At 41.6% G+C, this 20,003-nt stretch overlaps 1 protein-coding gene across 2 annotated transcripts in view; it reads left to right on the top strand.

The window, feature by feature from the left end:
* The window catches only part of LOC122558854 (caM kinase-like vesicle-associated protein), a 155,839-nt gene that overhangs the window by 47,681 nt on the left and 88,155 nt on the right, over positions 1-20,003 (top strand). For both annotated transcript variants that reach the window (XM_043707701.2, XM_043707702.2), the window contains exons 2-3: positions 8,116-8,223; positions 18,597-18,728. In XM_043707701.2, the coding sequence (XP_043563636.2) occupies positions 8,129-8,223; positions 18,597-18,728 (227 nt within the window). In that variant the 5' untranslated portion in view covers positions 8,116-8,128. The remainder of the gene's footprint in view (positions 1-8,115; positions 8,224-18,596; positions 18,729-20,003) is intronic.

Raw genomic sequence — 20,003 nt, 5'->3', positions numbered from 1 at the left:
AAAAACCCAACTTTCTCGCAACTCAGGACAACCCCCAATATAGCCCCATCTCCTCCCTGACGCCTGAGCGCCCCCCTCCACAGCACCCAGTTATTCCCACTCAACATCCCCTCCCCCCACTCCTGACTCGACCCTGACTTCTGACTGCACTTGGCTCCTTCGAATCTCTGATCATGCATTCCTGATCCCCTCCATCTCACCCCCTCTCTGTAGGATACAATTAACCTCAATGTGACAATTCCTCCCAACCTAAACAGATGACCCACCTGCCCACTTGTCACGTACCCACTTAGCTCACCCACCTCAACCTCCTCCTTCCACACCGACCTGGCTTTTCGAAATTGCGCCAGAGGACTTTTTAAATCTGTCTGAGCCGAGGGTGAGGATTTGGGTTATCATCTCAATCCAAGCATCTCGAACAGGCGGTACATCCTCAGTACATCACTGATGTATCAGTTTTTGATTTTGGGCTCAGTCTATCGAGTGGGATTTGAGTATGAAAATTTCTGTTTCTGAGGCAAGAGCATTACCAACTAAGCCATGACTGACACTTAGAAGAAAAGAAGAAAAGTTATTTTCTGATACTTCAGTGTGAGGCTCTGATACATCGCTTCAGTATTAATAATGGCCTGAAACATAGTGAATTTCAAGATAAACCTTCTTACACTGACTGACTAAAACACTCAGAATTCTGCTTCAGGTAAGAACTGGTTGAACCCCCTTTAAAAATGTTGTTATGAAAGAAAGAGCTTGTTAATGCCCTTTGATGATTACACCTTTGTGCAGCACTGAGAAGGTGCTGCATCCTCAGATTGTCGATCTTTTGCAAGTGTTCGCCCTCTCAGCTGGACAATAGGGCCTGTTTGTAAAGGGGCTGTGGACTTCTCACAGTGCCACGGGTGATATTTATCCCTCAATCAATACCTAAAACATCAAGTGGCAATTCACTTCATTGCTGTTTGTGGGACCATGAAAATTGGATGCAGCATTTGGAAGGGACTACACGAGCAATGCTTCCTGGTGGCCATATAAGCTGCCTGACGGACCGTGAATGCCAATCAATGTGCTAACACATTGTCTTCTGGTTTCAAAAACCTTGGAGGTCCATACAGAAGAGAAAAGAATTAGTTGACAAGGCATTTAATTGGCTGCAAATAAATCTGCTATGTCCTACAGCTCACATGCTAAAATTGCAAGGTCTGTAGAGCTTTTTTGATGCGAAGCTTCAAATTCCACTTGCCCCAGAGGTATGTCATAGACAGGTTGATTAAAGTAACTATAAATGTAAGATCGTATGTTTTCTGTCATTCATGGGATGTTTTGAAAAACAAATTCCTGTTAAGTAATTACTTACAGATTAGTATAACGTGTATTTCTTCAACACAAATTGGCTATAAGTCAATTGAAGAATTTAGACCATTATTTATAGAAAGCAAACTTCCCTTACCTGGTTAAAAATCACACGACACCAGGTTATAGTCCAACAGGTTTATTTGAAAGCATTAGCTTTCGAAGGGCTTCTCCTTCATCAGGAGCAGCGCTCCGAAAGCAAGTGCTTTCAAATAAACCTGTTGGACTATAACCTGGTGTTGTGTGATTTTTTAAAACTTTGTACACCCCAGTCCAACACCGGCACCTCCAAACCACGATTCCCTTACGTGTATTGGCTATAACACGATCCCAGTCTCATCAGTTTAAATTGTGCTGCTTTTATGCAATTTTCTTATTAGGCGGGGTTGCACGGGAATGGAACTATCGCGTTATATCCGAACCGACTGCAATGAAAAATGGGAGGTGTTCTTTAAAATATATTCAATTCTGAGGGAGGATAGTGGGAGGAAGTTTCTTCTTCTGGGGACGCTAGAACTGGGAGATGTAATTGAAGAAAAAGAGATTTTTTTTTCTAAGTTCAAGGAATTTTTTTTTTCTGTCAGTTGTTAGTTTCTGGAATTGCCTTGCCCTGAAAACAGTAGAGTCTGAATCATTGAAATAATTTGACACAGAATTAGTAGATTTTTGACAGTGCGGAGTTTAGGTTATGGGGAGGTAGGAGCTCAGGCAAGAAAGTGGGGCTAAAACCACAGCCTTAGAGTCATAGAGATGTACAGCACGGAAACAGACCCTTCAGCCCAACTCGTCCATGCTGACCAGATATTCTAAATTAATATAGTCCCATTTGCCAGCAATTGGCCCATATACCTCTAAACCCTTCCTAATCATTTACTCATCCAAATGCCTTTTAACTGTTGTTAATTGTACCAGCCTCCACCACTTCCTCTGGCAGCTCATTCCATACACGCACCACCCTCTGTGTGAAAAAGTTGACCCTCAGGCCCCTTTTAAATCTTTTCCCTCTCACCTTGAACCTATGCCTAGTTTTGGACACCCCTACCCTGTGGAAAAGACCTTGGCTATTCTCCCTATCTATGCCCCTCATGATTTTATAGAGCTCTGTAAGGTCACCCCTCAGCCTCTGACGCTCTAGGGAAAACAGCTCCAGCCTATTCAGCCTCTCCCTATAGCTCAAACACTCCAGCCCAGCAACATCCCTGGAAGTCTTTTCTGCACCCTTTCAAGTTTCACAACATCTTTCCTATAGCAGGGAGACCAGAATTTAAAAAAAGGTTAACCGAGAATATTCCAAAGGTGGCCTAACCAATGGCCGTTATAGCTGCAATACAACATCCCAACTCCTATATTCAATGTATTGACCAATAAAGGCAAGTGTAGCCAATTCTTTTTGAATGGTGGAGCAAGTTTGAAGGGCTAAATGGTCGAAAGCTCCTCCTAAATCGTAAGTTATTCTGTTCCTATGTGTACCCCCCACACCTGTGAGCATTCTGGGCTCAACTAGTGATCCGCTAAGAATTTGGAAATGAAAGACAAGCCAAACTTCATCCATCTACTTTAATTCACTAATATGTAATACAAACTGCAACATTGTGATTTGTCATGCATAATTTATAAGGATACACTGCTCTTCTTATAGAGCTTGGCATGAAAATGTAGAAGATATACACAGGACAGAGTTGCAGGATATCTCATTTGTTCCTGAAGTCAAAAAAGGATGATGTGATTTATGAGTTTTATATCTGCGAGGTTTTCCCCTTGAATACTTAGTAGATCTCTGTCCTCTTTATACAAAGTACCAAAGCAATATTTAAAACAAATTTCCAACATTGTTTATACAATATACCAGACTAATGTTTAGATACTCAACCTGGCTTGAAATTTATTGCAGTGTAAGTATAATTATAACGATGCAGTCAGATCCCCCAATTATGGTCTGTTTGTTAATTTGGCTTAATCCAGTCATGGCTATTATGGCGCAGTGATAGTGTCCTAAGCCAAGGGTCCCGGGTTTGAGTCCCATCTACTCTAGAGGAGCATGATATCATGCCTGAATCAATTAATTAGAAAATATTGACAAAAGAATGTGAGTGCTGCAGTTCATCAACATACTGCCCTTTGACCTTTGCCATTGCCAGAGTGGGACATGGGATGAATGTCTTCACGGTTTTAAATCGAATCTGAAATAGCTATCTCAAACTAATCCCAACAATACTAAGTGGCAAACTCTCACAAAGATCATTGAATCGTGCAACACAGCAAGGAGACCAGTCAGCCTATCAACTCTCTACTAGTCTATTAAGGAGCTACCATTTAGTCCAACTCCTCTGCTCTTTCTCTATGGCTCTGTACAGGTAGTTTTCATATAAAGTGTGTTTTTGGCAGTGTGATTTGGCTATAACGTGGCTGAAGAATTAAGGAATGGTACTTTAGAGAATGCTTACCTCTGTTCGCAATAGTGCGATTCCAGTGGTGATCATTTCACATACTTCGTTCTGTACATGCGCTAATGTCAGCTGCCATCAGAACATGAGAGGTACAGAACTATACATTGAGCAGCTTCTTCTCAAAAATTAAACGAACGAATGTTCATTGCTTTCCCTCTGAGACAAGAATATTCTTGTATAAACTCCAAATAATTCCTGCAGGACTGCATTACTCTTATAATTGAAAAGTACAGCAGGTCAGGCAGCATCTGAGGAGCAGGAGAGTTGACATTTTGGGCATAAGCCCCTCATCTGGAATGTGGGTGTGGGGGAGGAGGCAGAGAGATAAGTAGGAGGATGGGGGGTTGGGGCTGGGGACAAGGTAGCTGGGAAGGCAATAGGTGAATGCAGGTGGGGGGAGTGATTGTAATAGATCGGTTGGTAGGGTGCAGTGGATAGGTGGGAAGGAAGATGGACAAGTAGGACAGGTCAAGAGGATGGTGCTGCATTGGAGGGTTGGATCTGGGGTAAGGTGGAGGCAGTGGAATGAGGAAACTGGAGAAGTCGACGTTGATGCCATGGAGTTGGAGGGTCCCATGGTGGAAGGTGAGGTGTTCTTCCTCCATTTGTTGGATGGCTTGGATTTGGCAATGGAGAAAGACTAGACCTTGCATGTCTTTGCTGGAGTGGGATGGGGAGTTGAAGTCGTTGGCCACGTGGCATCGGGTTGTTGGGTGCATGAGTCCCAGAGGTGTTCACTTAAATGCTCCGTGAGTTGGCATTCTGTCTCTCCAATGTAGAGGAGATGACTCTTAAATATTCCATTTGTCTTTTTAATTTGATTTTGTACCTGCATATCACACAATCTAAACCAACCCCTAAGAAACAGCCAGAAGACAATCAACCACAGCCATCCACTTCTGCAACCATAACTGCACCTCAAGGTGGTGATGATGATGACCCTCTGCCACTGCGTTAACAATATCTTTTCAATGTAATGTGTTAAATTTACTATTGTTCCATTAATAAATATGATTTAAACCTTCATTCAGGCTGTGCTATACTTGGTGTTAGGCTTTTGGGTGGTTTTTGAACAATTTTGCGTAATATTTCTTGCCGGTCTGCTCTGACCCCATTTTTCTTTGAAGCGATTTTCTATGAAGTGTGGTTTCGCTGGAATGTCACTATGGTATTATAGGAGACCTACCTGTACTTCTTATTATTCGTTTTAAGCAGATATTTAATTCCATTTTGAAACTTATTAATTAATCTATTTCCATCACCTGTATAGGCAATGTATCCAGATCATAACAACCCACTGTAAAAAAATGTCCCCTGATTAGCCCCACATCCAAGCATTATCACCAATTAATTTAACCATGTGCCCTCTGGATATTGTCTCTCCTGTTAATACAAATAGTTTCTTCAAAGCAGCCAGAGGTGAGTGAGTGGGAGGGTGGGGGGCATTGTTGGCTTTCAGGGGCATGAAAATTGTCAATCAGAATGCCCCTTTCCCATGGCTGCAGCACCAACTCGTTGGAGCAGTGCAGAGTAAACTTTGCCCATTCATCAGCTTATGTATACCTAAGCTGAAAGTTCTTCGTAATGCCAGTGCACATCCAAAATTGGGAAGGCTTTCATTCCCTAGCATGATCATGCCTTGGTTTTACAGCACCATTTGTCAATCTGGGATTGTCTTGTTTCATGACACCAAAACCAACTTGAGTTGTCCTCAAATTGCAAGACATGCAATGTGCTTGTGAAATGTTATCTTTCTGTCACAAATGTAATTTACATATCCTCCATTAACGTACAGTGTAAGTGGCAAAGTTAGATGTGTCATTTTATATTTACATAGAAAATGGAGCAGAAGTAAGCCATTCAGCCCTTCGCTCCTGCTCTGCTATTCAATATTTTCATGCGATTGGGCGGCACAGTGGCTCAGTGGTTAGCACTGCTGCCTCACAGTGCCAGGGACACTGATTTGATTTCCACCCCACGGGTGACTGTCTGTGTGGAGTTTGCACGTTCTCTGCGTGGGTTTCCTCTGGATGCTTTGGTTTCCTCCTACAGTCCAAAGATGTGCAAGCTAGGTGGGTTAGCCAGGGCAAATGTAGGGTTACAGAATGGGGGGGGTCTGGGTGGGATGCTGTTTGGAAGGTCGGTGTAGATTCAATGGACTGAATGGCCCGCATCCACGCTGTAGGTATTCTATAAAAGTCAACAAAGTTGACTCAGATGGGAATGAGAAGGGGGATGATGATACAAGTGCACCATGACAGTCAGGCAAGTTTCACTCATCACATGGCCGAGCAAGTCAATTTTCCGTCTGTAAATGCTTCCAACATGGCAGGAGGACAGTGTGGGTGAGATTCCTGGTCCACCATTCCGCAGAAGGCAATAGCAAACCGCTGCGTCACTTTGGCCAAAAGTGTGCACCAATCCAATGGAAGTCTACCCTGGAAAAGAGGACAGGAGCAAAGATAGATGGACAAACATTTTAGGAGGTGCTCAGCCCAGTTTTAACTCTGAATAATTGAAAAGGTTTCAAATGAGTTTAACATCTCACACCATGAGGTAGCCAATAGGTTAGTGTCCAAGATCAGTGACCTTGTCATTAAAACATGATTCATTGAAAATTATTACCATATGATTATAAGCATATGTCTGAAGTCAGTTAAGGGGAATAGTGAAATCTTAGTCGAGTTGATATTTCACTTGTCTTGGAGCCGCATGTATAAAGAATCTTTATGGATTTCAGTTAGACATCCTATGTGCCTTATGCAAAAGGCAATGTTAGCACAGTAGGGAGCCTTGGATTTCCAGTCATATTTATTCTGCCATATTGCAAGATATATTTTTGTTACAATATTGATTTAAGTATAAAATCAAAAATTAAAAATACGCACAAAAATTCAAACTGCAACATGTCAAAGGTGTTGTAAGCTTCTTCTATTTTTCGTCAGTTAATTAACAACTAGGAAGCCAATTAAAAAATAGAAAATAAAATTCCAATTTTATCGATACCTTTTTATTGTCGTACTCCTGTCTTCACTGGGCAGGGCCTTCATATACTACTCCTGAGAACTGAAATCATTTAACATGTTCACAAAGGAAGATTGAATATTATGAGAGGTTTGATAGGGTAGATCAGGAGGGTAAGTAATCAAGGAAGGTAGATATTTAGAAGCAAATTACTGCAGATGCTGGAATCTGTACTGAAAACAAAAAATGCTAGAGATCACAGTGGGTCAGGCAGCATCCATGGAGAGAGCAAGTTAACGTTTCGAGTCCAGATGACTCTTCATCATAGCAGACATCAAGTGTGGAGGGGGCAGCATTTATGCAATAGGGGAGGGCATGGTGTGGAGTGCTGGGGGAGAAAGGGTGCTCATAATGCACATTAACTGATCAGTTATGTGTTTGAAAGGAAAACGTGCAGCACTAAAAGAAAAGCAGAGGGGAGTGAGGCTGGTTAGATTGCTCGTTCAAAGATCTAATATAAATTCCATGAGTTGAATGCTCTCCTGTGTTGTATGAGTCAAAGACTAGTTAGCAATGCTTTTCCCCTGGCCAGTTTGAGTCCCTTCAGGTGCTCTTGTACAAAGACAGCAGCCTTTCACTCATACTGGAACGTATTATCTTACCAACATTTTTCAGCAAGTGAAAGGATCGTGCTATGATTTTCCATATTCTGTTGGATTGATTACTACTGTAGCAATACAACCATATTTGGCAACACAAAGAACTTCTGAACAGACTGCTAGTCATAGAATTGATGTTGTGTTCTGGCCACGTTTTGACCCATCTAGAAAAGGTGCTTCGCAAGAACTCAAAGTTAATTTCCAGATGATTGAGCTAAAATGGGTAAAATTACCATGATGTATCTGCATAGACCTTGCAAAGATAATTTGTTGATCCAATAGCTTTATATGCAATACATGTTATGGACCAGACCAAGCCCCCTCAAAATATAGATTGTTTCACTTGCAATTCTAGCAGCAGGAAGAGAACCTCCAGCTCTTAGCTGTAACAGAAAGCGAAGAAACAGCTTCCACATCCAGCTTCAAGAACCCAGCAGCAACTGCTACTGAAAAACTAAAACTAAAAATCCTGACTTCAGGGGAGCTTGACCCAACCAATTCAGGCTGCTTCTCTTGTTTAAAAAAACTCCAAGGCCTCACAAGCTGTTTACTCTATTGGATTCAAATAGAACAGCTCAGTACCTCTATCTTAAAACCTCTCTTCAGAAAAGTAAAGGATAAAATACAGTTCTTAAAGCCATCAAATCGTCGCATACACTTTCTCGCTAATTGTTTCGGTTTTGCTTTTTTTACAGACTAACTACAGCAATGCCTTTTGGCTGTATAACGCTTGGTGACAAAAAGGATTATAATAACCCTTCAGATGTCACAGACAAATATGATCTGGGACAAACAGTCAAAACGTAAGTATACACCAAAATCCCTGAGAGATTATATGTTGAGATTATAATTTCTGCCTCCCTTTCACTTATGTACAGAAAAATATGCAACTAAAGAGTAAGTTAGAAAACTTGACAGTTGGAGATAGGAAGCAGATGGATGTGAACAATATTTGGTACTGGAGCTTTAACCAGACCTAATGTGATTTTACAGAATAGTAAATCTAAAGATGAGCCACATGGATAATTCAGGGAGATGTAGTGAATTTGGAACTTGCCTTTTGATATCTGGGCCTTGCAATAGAATCCAATTCATTAAAATGGGAATTTCTGGGTTTTCTTGTCACGAGTAAACAGGCTATGTTTTGGGTAATTATAATTTCAGCAATTATTAGAATTAAGAACATGATTACAGAAGTACCTCGTAAGAAAAGATCATTTGGTTCACCAACCAGTATAGAGGGAAATAAGGTATTGGATTACTTAGGGGAAAGAGTAGCATTGAAATCTAAACATGGTGGATAGGTTGCTGCCTGTAGATTCCAAGATGTTTTGGTTGCATATGGACAGGCAGAAAGTTATTTCCCTTGAGGGTTTAGGGCAACAAATTAGTTGATTCCAGGTATTATGAACATAGGTTTTGAGGGAAAGTTACGGAAAATTTGTTTTCATTGGATAAATGATTCCAATGTGACCCATTTAAAGATTTCAAGATTCAGAAGGGACGCAACAGCTTTGCACCACTGAAGTGTCCATGGGATAATAATATAGCAAAGTACACAGGCTTGATCCTATATTCACAAAATATAGAGCATAACAGAACATTCAACCCAACTGAGGGCAGCACAGTGGCTCAGTGGTTTCCACTGGGACCCAGTTTCAATCCCAGCCTTGGGTGACTGTCTGTATGGAGGTTGCACTTTCTCCCTGTGTCTGTGTTGGTTCCCTCCCACACTCCAGAGATGTGTAGGTTAGGTGGATTGGCCATGCTAATTTGTCCATAGTGTACAAGGATGTAAAGACTAGGTGGATTAGCCATGGGAAATGCAAGGCTATGGGGATAGGATAGGGGGCTGGGTTTGGATGCTGTTCGGAGGGCTGGTGTGGACTCAGTGGGCCAAATGGCCTCTTTCCACAGTGTCAGGATTCTATGCTCGTAGTCCATGTTTGTACTTATACCTGAGACATACCTTCTTCAGCTGCACCTGCCTCTCAGCCTATTTAATCTCTGTAACTTAATTGTCTAATTTACTTTTTGGAAGCAATTTGCCCATGGGTGGTTCACTAGCAAGTTCCACATTGTACAGTGGTGCCTCGGAATCCGACTTTAATTCGTTCCAGGAGGCTATTCGGATTGCAAAACGTTTGCATTCCGAAACCATTTTCCCCGTAAGAAATAATGGAAAATGAATTAATCTGCTTCTGGACCCAAAAAAAAATTTTCAAGACACTTTTACAAATACACATGGTTAAGGTAAAATAAGATGAGTAAATGACCTAAATATCAAGTAATAATAATAAAAACAAGAAATAAATGTACTAACATGAAAATAACTTCATTTACCTTAGTGAGGAGTGCTAATGGTGAATGTACTTATTTGCTTCACTGCTCTTCTTGGGTGCCATGGTGAATTCACAAGGGTGATAATTAAAAAAAACAACACAAATCAAGGTGAAAACACAAGGTAAACTAGTGATGGACACATGAGCGATGCTTTCACGACTACTTCCCAGGACGAACTGAACAAACAATGTGCGACCTGAACGATACGTGGTGTTCGGATTCTGAAAATGTGTTTGGATTTTAGGGCAAAAGTTTTTTGAAACAATTGTTCGGATTCCAATTTGTTCGAACAACAGGGCGTTAGGATTCCGGAGTCACCACTGTAATTGTTCTTTGAGTAAGGAACTTACTCCTTACTAATTATTAAGCTAATGAGGAAATTTTACATATTCTTAACATTGACTCCAGTCGTTGTGAAATCTCACGGCATCAGGTCAAAGATGAGCAAGAGGACCTCTTGCTGATTACCACCTAGTGCCCACTGCCCCTCTTCAGCTGATAAATCCATTGGTCTCCACATTGAACACAAATTGGAAGAAGCACTGAGTATTCTCTGGTTGGCAGATTTCAATGCCCATCCCCAAGAATGACCCAGTAGCACCACTTCTAATGAACGGGTTGAGTCCTAAATGACAGAACTGCTAGACTAGATCTGCAGCAGTTGAGGGAAGTAATAGAGGGAACAAACTTACTTCACATTGTCCTCACTGATCACAGATGAAAGTACCCATGACAATATCAGCAGGAGTGACATTCTTGTGGAGATAATGTTCAATCTTCACATTGAAGATACCTTCCATTGTGGATAGATTTTGAATTTGTCTAGCAACTTAAAACTGGGCACCCATGAGGCACTGTGAGCCATCAGAAGCACTGAAGTGACCAGTATATCCCTCACTCTGCCATTAGTATCAATCCATCATTAGCATCAAGCCAGGAGAATCAACCATGGCTCAATGGAAAGTGCAGGAGGGCATGCCAGGAGCAGCATCAAGCACACCTAAACATGAGGTGTCAACCTGGTGAAGCTTATTATAGCTTATGTTACAGTCTAGCTTGAGACAAATAGACAAAGTGGGCAAAGTTTGAGATCCCAGGTACTTATGAAGAGAATAGAACCACCATATTCCACAGTTTTGATCAAATGACAGTAAAATTTGCAATACAAATTTAGAATTCTAATACAATCTAGAACATATGCAACTCATTCTAACATCAGATTTAACCTATGGGTAACAGACAAACTGTGGTTGAACACCCCACAGAGGACAAGAAATAGCAAATGCAGACAAGACAGATACCTCTTCTCAGTAGCCCCTCAGATGTTAATGATACTGTGGTTCATTGAATCGCATTAAAACATTTTTATTTCTCTTCTAAGAACCTAGCTTCCAAACTGCCTGTCATGTCAATCCAGCTGCTCACATTCTAGAAACTCACCCTCCTTTCCTGAGACTACACTGCCATGAATGTTTTAAACTGTACTACAGTGCCTACTCGCAGACATAACTCCAACCTTTCACAGACTGCTCGCTTCACCAAGCCAGTACAGTTGGAGATTGTTTTCTGAACTCTACCCTTGCACCAAACAAATTTTCATCCCCCACTCTCTGTTGTGCTGAAGTATTAGTTGCTTGCTAGCTTCTTCTGAGCTACTCGCAGCTCCGGAACATTCCTGAACCTTGCTTCCAAAACTTAGCTACATCTACTGGCTCCACTGAGTTCTAGCTGCACAGAGCCATCTGACCATCTTGGGACTTCTCCCTGAACCCCACTATAGAGAGCAGGGGCCTTCTCAGCAGCACTAGTCTGCTTGGAGACTGCCAGTGACTCTAATTGACTGTAACCTTTGAATTGCTTTTCAGTGACCCATGAACTGTTTTAAGTGACCTGTTGAAAACCTTACAACCTCCTCCAATGTTGACTATAACTATTTATTTTGGAATAGTCAAATGCAGCGACCCCTTGGAAGTCTGTTACTTGGATGTTCCAACTTCTGCCAGTTGTTGGCTTTTGCAATTCTAATGGATGCAGAAGTCAAGGATTCTACGTGTGCAACAACACATGCGTGGTAAACATTGAGATTAAGCAATCCCATAACCACTGAATCTGATCTAAACTCTTGCAACCCTCCGACATCCAGCTGTGAATGCTAGTGGATTATTGAATAACTAACTGGAGGAGGATCCTCCAATTCTCAAAGATGGGGGAGACCAACACATCAGTACAAAAGTCAAGGCTGAAGCATTGCAGGTACCTTCAAACAGGAGTGCTGAGCAGATGGAGGTCGCCAATGCCACAATCACCAGTCGCCGGCCTGCTCCTTTCACTCCTTTTAATATCAAAAATTGCCTAAAGGCACTGGACATTGCAAAGGCTCTGGGCTCTGATAGCATTTCAGTGAAGTACTTGCACTCCCAAACCTGCTGTGCCCATAGTCAAGCCATTGCAGTATAGACACAATACCAGAATCCACCCAGAAATTATACACAAAGATCAGCACAAACCCAACCTAGCCAAATACCACTCCATCAGTTCTAATCTCAGTTGTCAGTGATGTGATGGAAGGCATTCTTGACAATGCTATCAAGCAGTACTTGCTCAGCAGTGACCTGCTCACTGGCACCCAGTTTGGGTTTCACCACTGACACTTCACTACTGACCACATTACAGCCTTCGCACAGACATGGATAAAAGAGCTGAATTCCGGTTTCTGTCCCTTGACATCAAAGTGTCATTTGACCAACAAGTGTATCAACAACCCAAGCAAAACTGGAGTTAATGGGAAAGAGGGACAAAGGAAGCTAAATGCATTGGTGAAAGTCAATCTTTCAGTTCCAACAAATTTCCCCAATAATTCCTCAAACTAATGTTCTAGCCTCAATCACATGATCTTCCCTCCATCATACTGTCAGAAATTGGATAATTGGTATTGACTGTACAATATTCAGCACTATTTACAACTCCTCAGAGACTGAAATAGTCCGTGTCTAAACACAGCAAGGGTTGGATGACATACAGGCTTAGGCTAACAAGTAGTAAGTAACGAGTGTTAGACAATGACCACCCTCAACAAGAGAGAACCTAACCTTTTTCTCTTGATGCTCAATGGTATTATCATCACTGGATTTTCAATAACCATCATGCTGAGAGTAACCGTTGACCAGAAACTGAACTGGACTAACCATTTAAATATAAAATAAGGTCAGATGCTAAGAATTCAGCAGTAAGTCATTCATCTCCAAACTCCCCAAAGTCTACCACCATCAATTTGAGCTATAGGGAGAGGCTGGAGAGGCTGAATAGGCTGGAGCTGTTTTCCCCAGAGCATTGGAGGCTAAGAGGTGACCTTATGGACATTTATAAAATCATAACAGGGTTGGGTAGGATAAATAGATGAGATCTTTTTGCTGGGGTAAGGAAGTCCAGAACTAGAGATCACAGGTTTGGGTGAGAGGTGCAAGAGTTAAAAGGGACCTAAGGGGCAACTTTTTTCATGGGGTGTGTATGGAATGAGCTGCCAGAGGAAGTGGTGGAGGCTAGGACAATTGCAACATTTAAAAGGCATCTGGATGGGTATATGAATAGGAAGGTTTAGAGTGATATGGGCCAAGTCTTGGCAAATGAGACTAGATTAATTTAGGATATCTGGTCAGCATGAATGAGTTGGACTGAAGGCTCTGTTTCCGTGTAGTACATCTCTATGACACTAATTCAGGAGTGTGATGGAATACTCACCATTTGCCCAGATGAGTGCAGCTCCAACAACATTCAAGATGTTCAACACCATCCAGAACAAGGCTACCTTTTGGTTGGCATCTCATTCACCACCTTCAACATTCACTCCCTCCACCACTGACTCACAGAAGCAGCAATATGTATCACCTACAACTCATTAAGGTTCCGTCAACAGTACCTCCCAAAGCCATGACCTCTACCATCTAGAAGGAGCAGGACAACAAATACATGGAGAAACTACCTACCTGCATGTTCCCCTCGGAGCCTCTCATGCCATCCTGACTTGGAATCCCATCATTCATTCACTGGGTCAAAATGCTGGGATTTCTTTCCTAACAGCAGTATGGGCTTGAATACTACACAAAGACTGCAGCACTAGAGGAAGACAGCTCAGTATCACATTCTCAAAGGAAGTTAGGAATGTCCTAGCTAGCAATGCCCACATCCACTATTGTTATATTCTCTTCCAACCTCTCCCATCAGACAGAAGTAATACGCTTAAACACACATACCAACATATTCAAGAACAGTTTCTTCCATGCTGTTATTAGACTTCTGAATGGACCTCTCAAATTTTAAATTTAATGTTGCTCTCACTCTTTGTGCATCTTCTCTGCACCAGTAAATTGTATTGTGCATTATATTCGATTATCCTACTTTGTATGGTATGATCTGCCCGTACTGCAAGCAAAACCAGACTTTTCACTGTACATAGGTACACATAAATAAATCAAATCCAATCAAACATCCCCTGAGTGAACAAATTAAAAATGGTAATGTTCCATTTGTCCAAACACCTCTATTACCAGAAGGTGAAGAAGTGAGGAAGAAACAGTTTTGGGCTCCAGGAACAACTTCCCTCAGGTCCCACTAAATTTAACAGTCGAATCCATTTATCATTTTGTTTGTCCCCATTTCCTGGCTGTAGCCAATCAGATTGTCAGACTGACAGGAATTGCAGGTTTGGAATGGGATGGAGATTGATAAAGCTAGGAGCAGAGTTCAGAAGGAGTTCAGGTAGCCATGTGGTCCAGGGCGGTGGGAGGGTACCTGACCATGGGGAGGAAGTGGCCAGGAAGGTAAACTTCAAGTGGGAGTGGAGTGTGTGAGGGGAAACACTCCTGCACTTCCTGACGCACAACCAGTGCTAGGAAATCACATAGGCAAAAGTGAGGACTTTTCCTGCTCCTCGGATGCTGTCTGACCTGCTGTGCTTTTCCAGCACCACTCTAATCTAAACTCTGGGAAATCACATGCCTAGTTATTCAGCATTCCTCACCTCCTTTCACGAGTCAAATTTTCCCAATGGCCAAAAAAAACCCTGCCATTCAGAATTTAATCAAAAATAAAGAAAATAAAATGCAACGTGCAGCCTCATTAAAATAGTCAAATGATCCACATGCCCCCAGGGAGTGGGTTGGTAATCCATCCTCCACTGCCTAAAATTGGAAGTCAGCAGGTTGCCTCAGGTTGAAGATTTGTAACATTTTAAATTCCAAAGAATCCTTCCCAATTGTTGTAATCTCTCCATTTTAGAAACATCTTGTAATTTTTTTTTTGTCTGTGATATGGAGTCCATTGGAGAGGCCAGAAGTGGGCAGAGTACTCAGAAATGCAACCTGACCAGGGTCCTATATAAATTTATCTTCAGTATTTTTGAATATTGTACCGCAAGAAACAAGCACTTGTTGTTTATTAGGATTTTTAATTGCTTTGGCGATCTACACTTCTGCTTTTAATGATTTGTTTACTTGTATCCCCGGATGCCTTTGCCTTTCTACCACATACATTTTCTTATTATCTGGAGGGACTGCATTAAATTCAGGGCAACACTCTAAACAAGGGTCAGATCTACAGAGCCAAACTGACTGAAATCTAATGGGAGTTAACCCAAACAAGACATATGGTCTTTCCTATGTTGTGGATCAGACCAGCACCCCCCCCTCAAACTTTTAAGAAGTTAGCCTAGATCCGAACATTTTCTTGTTTTAAACGCAGATGTGAAGTGGGTGTTCCAGGTGTGATGCAGCTGGTCAAACCACTCGACTTAAAGCAAAACAAAATTTATTTAAACACTGCAGTCGAAACACAAATAAAAGAAACCAGAATAACTTAACTATTTGAAAGTTCAACAGACTTGATACTGCAGCTTAGTTAAGGAGCTGTTCCAATTCCAGTAACATCCCATAAACACATCCCTTGGCAAAAGATAAATTCAAAGACGGGTTCTTACAGGCAGCAGAGAACAACGTCCAAAGAGATTTCAGAGACAAAGCCAGTCAGGAACCATCTGCTGAAGCTGCGAACCTTTCTGCACTGCAGCAGCTTCTCACTGTTACAGCTAAACTAAACTAGAAAAAACCTGATCTCAGGGACCTGGCCACTCCTCCACCATTGTTAAAGTAGACAATTCGGTACCTCTGCTTCTCCAAACTCTCTTGAAAAAAAAAATCATGGACAAAGTAACCTTCTTAAAGGGGCAGCAGCATCACACCTCTGACAATCCACTGTATTCTGTCAGTCGTTTCACCCTTACCTCTCATTCCAGGAAAACCAAGATTTGCTATTTATACAATTATTCTAACTTAGGATCATGGAATCTTACAATGCAAAGAAAGTCCGTTTGGCACATCATCGCATACTGACTGTTGAAAAAAGCTTGCCAAACGATATTGCACACAGTATTTTGCCTTATCAGTATGCAAATTTATTCTCTTCAATTGCATGCCCTTTGGAGTGGCCCTTTTGAATTTGACAACTTTTTCAGGAAGGGCCAGATCTTAACACCCACCTTGTGAAACTGTCTATTTTTTTCCTTCAGGTCTTTGACCAATTATCTTATAGCAACAATCACCAATCACTGTGACGAAGCAGTACTTTCTCTCTATTTTATGAATATCTTTGCTGTAGGTCTAACTACGTTGTTGATATAATTTCTTTAACCTTGGTTATAGTCTTGTCTCAAATATGTAAATGATTGCTTGGCAGTACAGAACTTAGATATTGTTAAAAGGAGACAAGCTTTCTTGTTTTTCAATCCCATTGAATACAGGATGAAAATTTTTGACTCTGTGTCTCTTTTTCAGCAATACATAATTTTTGTACTTTCAAGCAATAATTTCTCAAAATCTCTCCCTCAATGTTCTCTCCTTCAAGAATTATCCCAACCTCTCCAACCACACCACATATCCAAAGTACTTTAAACCTGGTATCACATTTGTAAACCACCTCTGAACACTCTACAAAGCCTTAACACTCTTCCTAAAGTGTGGTAAGGTAAATGGTAAGGTCATGAGGAATACTGCCAAACAAATAGACCTTGGAGTGCAGGTGCATAGTTCCTTGAAAGTGAGTTGCAGGTAGACAGGATAGTGAAGAAGGTGTTTGGTACGCATGCCTTTATTGGTCATTGCATTGAGTATAGGAATTGGGAAGTCATGTTATGGCTGTACAGGACATTGGTTAGGACACTTTTAGAATACTGCTTTCAATTCTGGTCTGCACGCTGCAGGAACAATGTTGTTAAGCTTGAAAGGGTTTCAGAAAAGATTTACAAGGATGCTGTCAGGGTTAGAGAGTTTGAGCTATAGGGAAAGGCTGATTACACTGTTTTCCCTGGGACATTGGAGGCTCGGGGTGACTTTACTGATGTTTATAAAATCATGTGGGGCATGTATAGGGTGAATAGCTGAAGTCTTTTCCCCAGGAGCCAAAACTAAAGGGCACAGGTTTAAGCTGAGAGGGGAAAGATTTAAAAGGGACCTAAGGATCAACATTTTCATGCAGAAGATGGTGCGTGTATGGAATAGACTGTCATGATGAAATGGTGGAGGCTGGAACAATTACAACATTTAAAAGGCATCTGGATGGGGATATGAATAGGAAAGATTTAGAGGGATAATGGCCAAATGCTGGCAAATGGGACTAGATTAATTTAAGATATCTGGTTGACATGGGCGAGTTGGACCGAAAGGTCTGTTTCCGCACTATACATCTCTCTGACTATATGGTGCCTGGTATTATGCATATCGCTCCAATGGAAGCCTAACTAATGATTTGGAAAGGTTCACCATAACCTCCTTGTTTTTGTATTCAATGTCCATCTTTACAAAGACAATCAGCCCAGACATATTTTTTAAATTCATTCAGGGGATGTGGTCTAAATTGGCTGAGTCAACATTTATTTCCCATCCTTAACTACCCTGAGAAGATGATAATCTGCCTCAATGAACCACAGGAAGACAGCTCACCACCACCTGCACAAGGTCAGTTAGGGATGGGCAGTAAATGCTGATCCAGCATTTCCGTAACTGCTACCCAACCTAGCCACGTGGAAAAATTATGAATATTGTCCCCCCGATCCTCTGTTCTTACACTTTGCCATGATATAGTACCAAGTAGACTTTAGAACATAGAACATAGAAAAGTGCAGCACAGAACAGGCCTTTCGGCCTATGATGTTGTGCTGAGGATTAATCCTAATGTAAAATAAAATAACTTAGCCTATGCACCTCTCAATTCACTGCTGTCCATGTGCATGTCCAGCAGTCGCTTAAATGTCGCTAATGACTCGGCTTCCACCACCACCGCTGGCAACGTATTCCATGCATTCACAACTCTCTGCACAAAGAACCTACCTCTGATGTCTCCTCTAAACCTTCCTCCTAACATTTTAAAACCCTGACCTCTCATGCCAGTCAATCTTGCCATGGGGAAAGGTCTCTGGCTATTGACTCTATCCATGCCTCTCATTTAATGCATGTATATCTACTTTTTTGCCAAGCTCACTTCACATTAGTTCACAACTGCATCTGCCAGTTGTCTGCCCACTTCACCAGCCTGTCTATGTCCTCCTGGGGTCTGCTGCTATCCAACTTATTACTTTCCATATCGCCAAGTATTGTATTTTACCCAAATTTTGAAATTTGCTTTTTTCATGGCAACAGAAGACAATTGAGTGCATTGTTTCCACAGTGGATCTAATGAGATATATTTGTTTCACAAAGCCTATTCTCTCACATTATTGCAGCATGAGGTTGAACAATGACGGTCTGTGGAATCTCAATTATTTTCTCTCTTTCTCTACTGAAAACAGGGAGGAATTCTGCGAAATATTCCGAGCAAAAGAAAAATCTACTGGCAAAATGTACACTTGCAAGAAGTTTTTAAAGAAAGATGGAAGAAAAGTTCGGAAGGCTGCAAAGAACGAAATCATGATTTTAAACATGTAAGTCCCCAGAACTCTTACACTTAGGCTCTGTGGTGGGCACACATAAGCCTCATTAAAACTATGTCTGTCTCTTACATTGAATCCTTTGTCAGCCAAAAGCTCAACCCTAGAAATAAGAATTGCCAGCATTTCGTTCTTTTCCTTGCAGTTGCTGCAAGCAGTGGCCAAGAACGTATATCTTTTTGTTAAAAATCGATAGAGTGAAAATTGAAGCCATTAAAAGCAATGTTTTATTCTCTTTTTATTCACAGTCTTGACCTGACATTGAGTGGTTGGAAAATAATAAAACGTGGTTGATGTGCCAATGCATCTCTTCCTGTCCTGTCTTCTCCCAGAGTTGCTGGTTCTCTGTGTGAGGCCAGTACTGTGTACCCTAGGAGGTAACTAACTGTTAGCGCAACACGAAGCTTAGCAACAAGGAAATGCCATCAGGATCATTTTAGAACGATCACTCTTTAGACCCACTCCCAACACTCCTCACTTTGACAGTATATTCAGTCAAAATTAAAGTTTATTTTTAACTAGGTAATTGTGCAGAGATGATTTTACCAGAACTTTTGGATTAATGATTTTGCTCAAATCTCACCCTTTCCCCTCCATATTCATAGAATCCCCACAGCGTGGAAGAAGCCATTCAGAACATCGAGTCTGAGCCAATCCTCCGAAGAGCAGCCCACCCTGTTCCAGTATGTCCCATGACTAATCCACACATCAGGGACAACTTAGCGTGCCCAATCCTCCTAACCTGCACATCTTTGAACTGTGGTAGGAAACCAGAGCACCCAGAGAAAACCCACACAGACATGGGGAGAACACGCAAACTGGAATCGAACATGGGTCCCTGGTGCAGTGAGGCAGCATGCTTACCACTGAGCCACCATGCTGCCCAGGATTCTAGGAATCTCATCCCCACATTCCTCGATCATCATTGGCAGCTGTGCTTTCAGTTGTTGAGGCCATAAGCTCTGATATTCCCTCCTTCAATCTCTGCTCCCTTAAGATGTACCTTTAACTTGTCCTCATACCTCATCCTTTGGCTTGTATTCACCTTTTTAACTATGAACAAGGCACTATATAAATGCAATAGACAATAGGTGCAGGAGTAGGCCATTCTGCCCTTCGAGCCTGCACCACCATTCATTATGATCATGGCTGATCATCCTCAATCAGTATCCTGTTCCTGCCTTATCTCCATAACCCTTGATTCCACTATCCTTGAGAGATCTATCCAACTCTTTCTTAAACGAATCCAGAGACTGGGTCTCCACTGCC

Source organism: Chiloscyllium plagiosum, unplaced genomic scaffold (assembly GCF_037043375.1).
Source record: "Chiloscyllium plagiosum isolate Xiang-an unplaced genomic scaffold, Cpla_swu_hap1 HiC_scaffold_14, whole genome shotgun sequence".
NCBI classification, from domain to species: Eukaryota; Metazoa; Chordata; class Chondrichthyes; order Orectolobiformes; family Hemiscylliidae; genus Chiloscyllium; species Chiloscyllium plagiosum.
The sequence above is the reverse complement of the archived record's forward strand: the minus strand, read 5'-3'. Positions and strand labels throughout refer to the sequence as shown.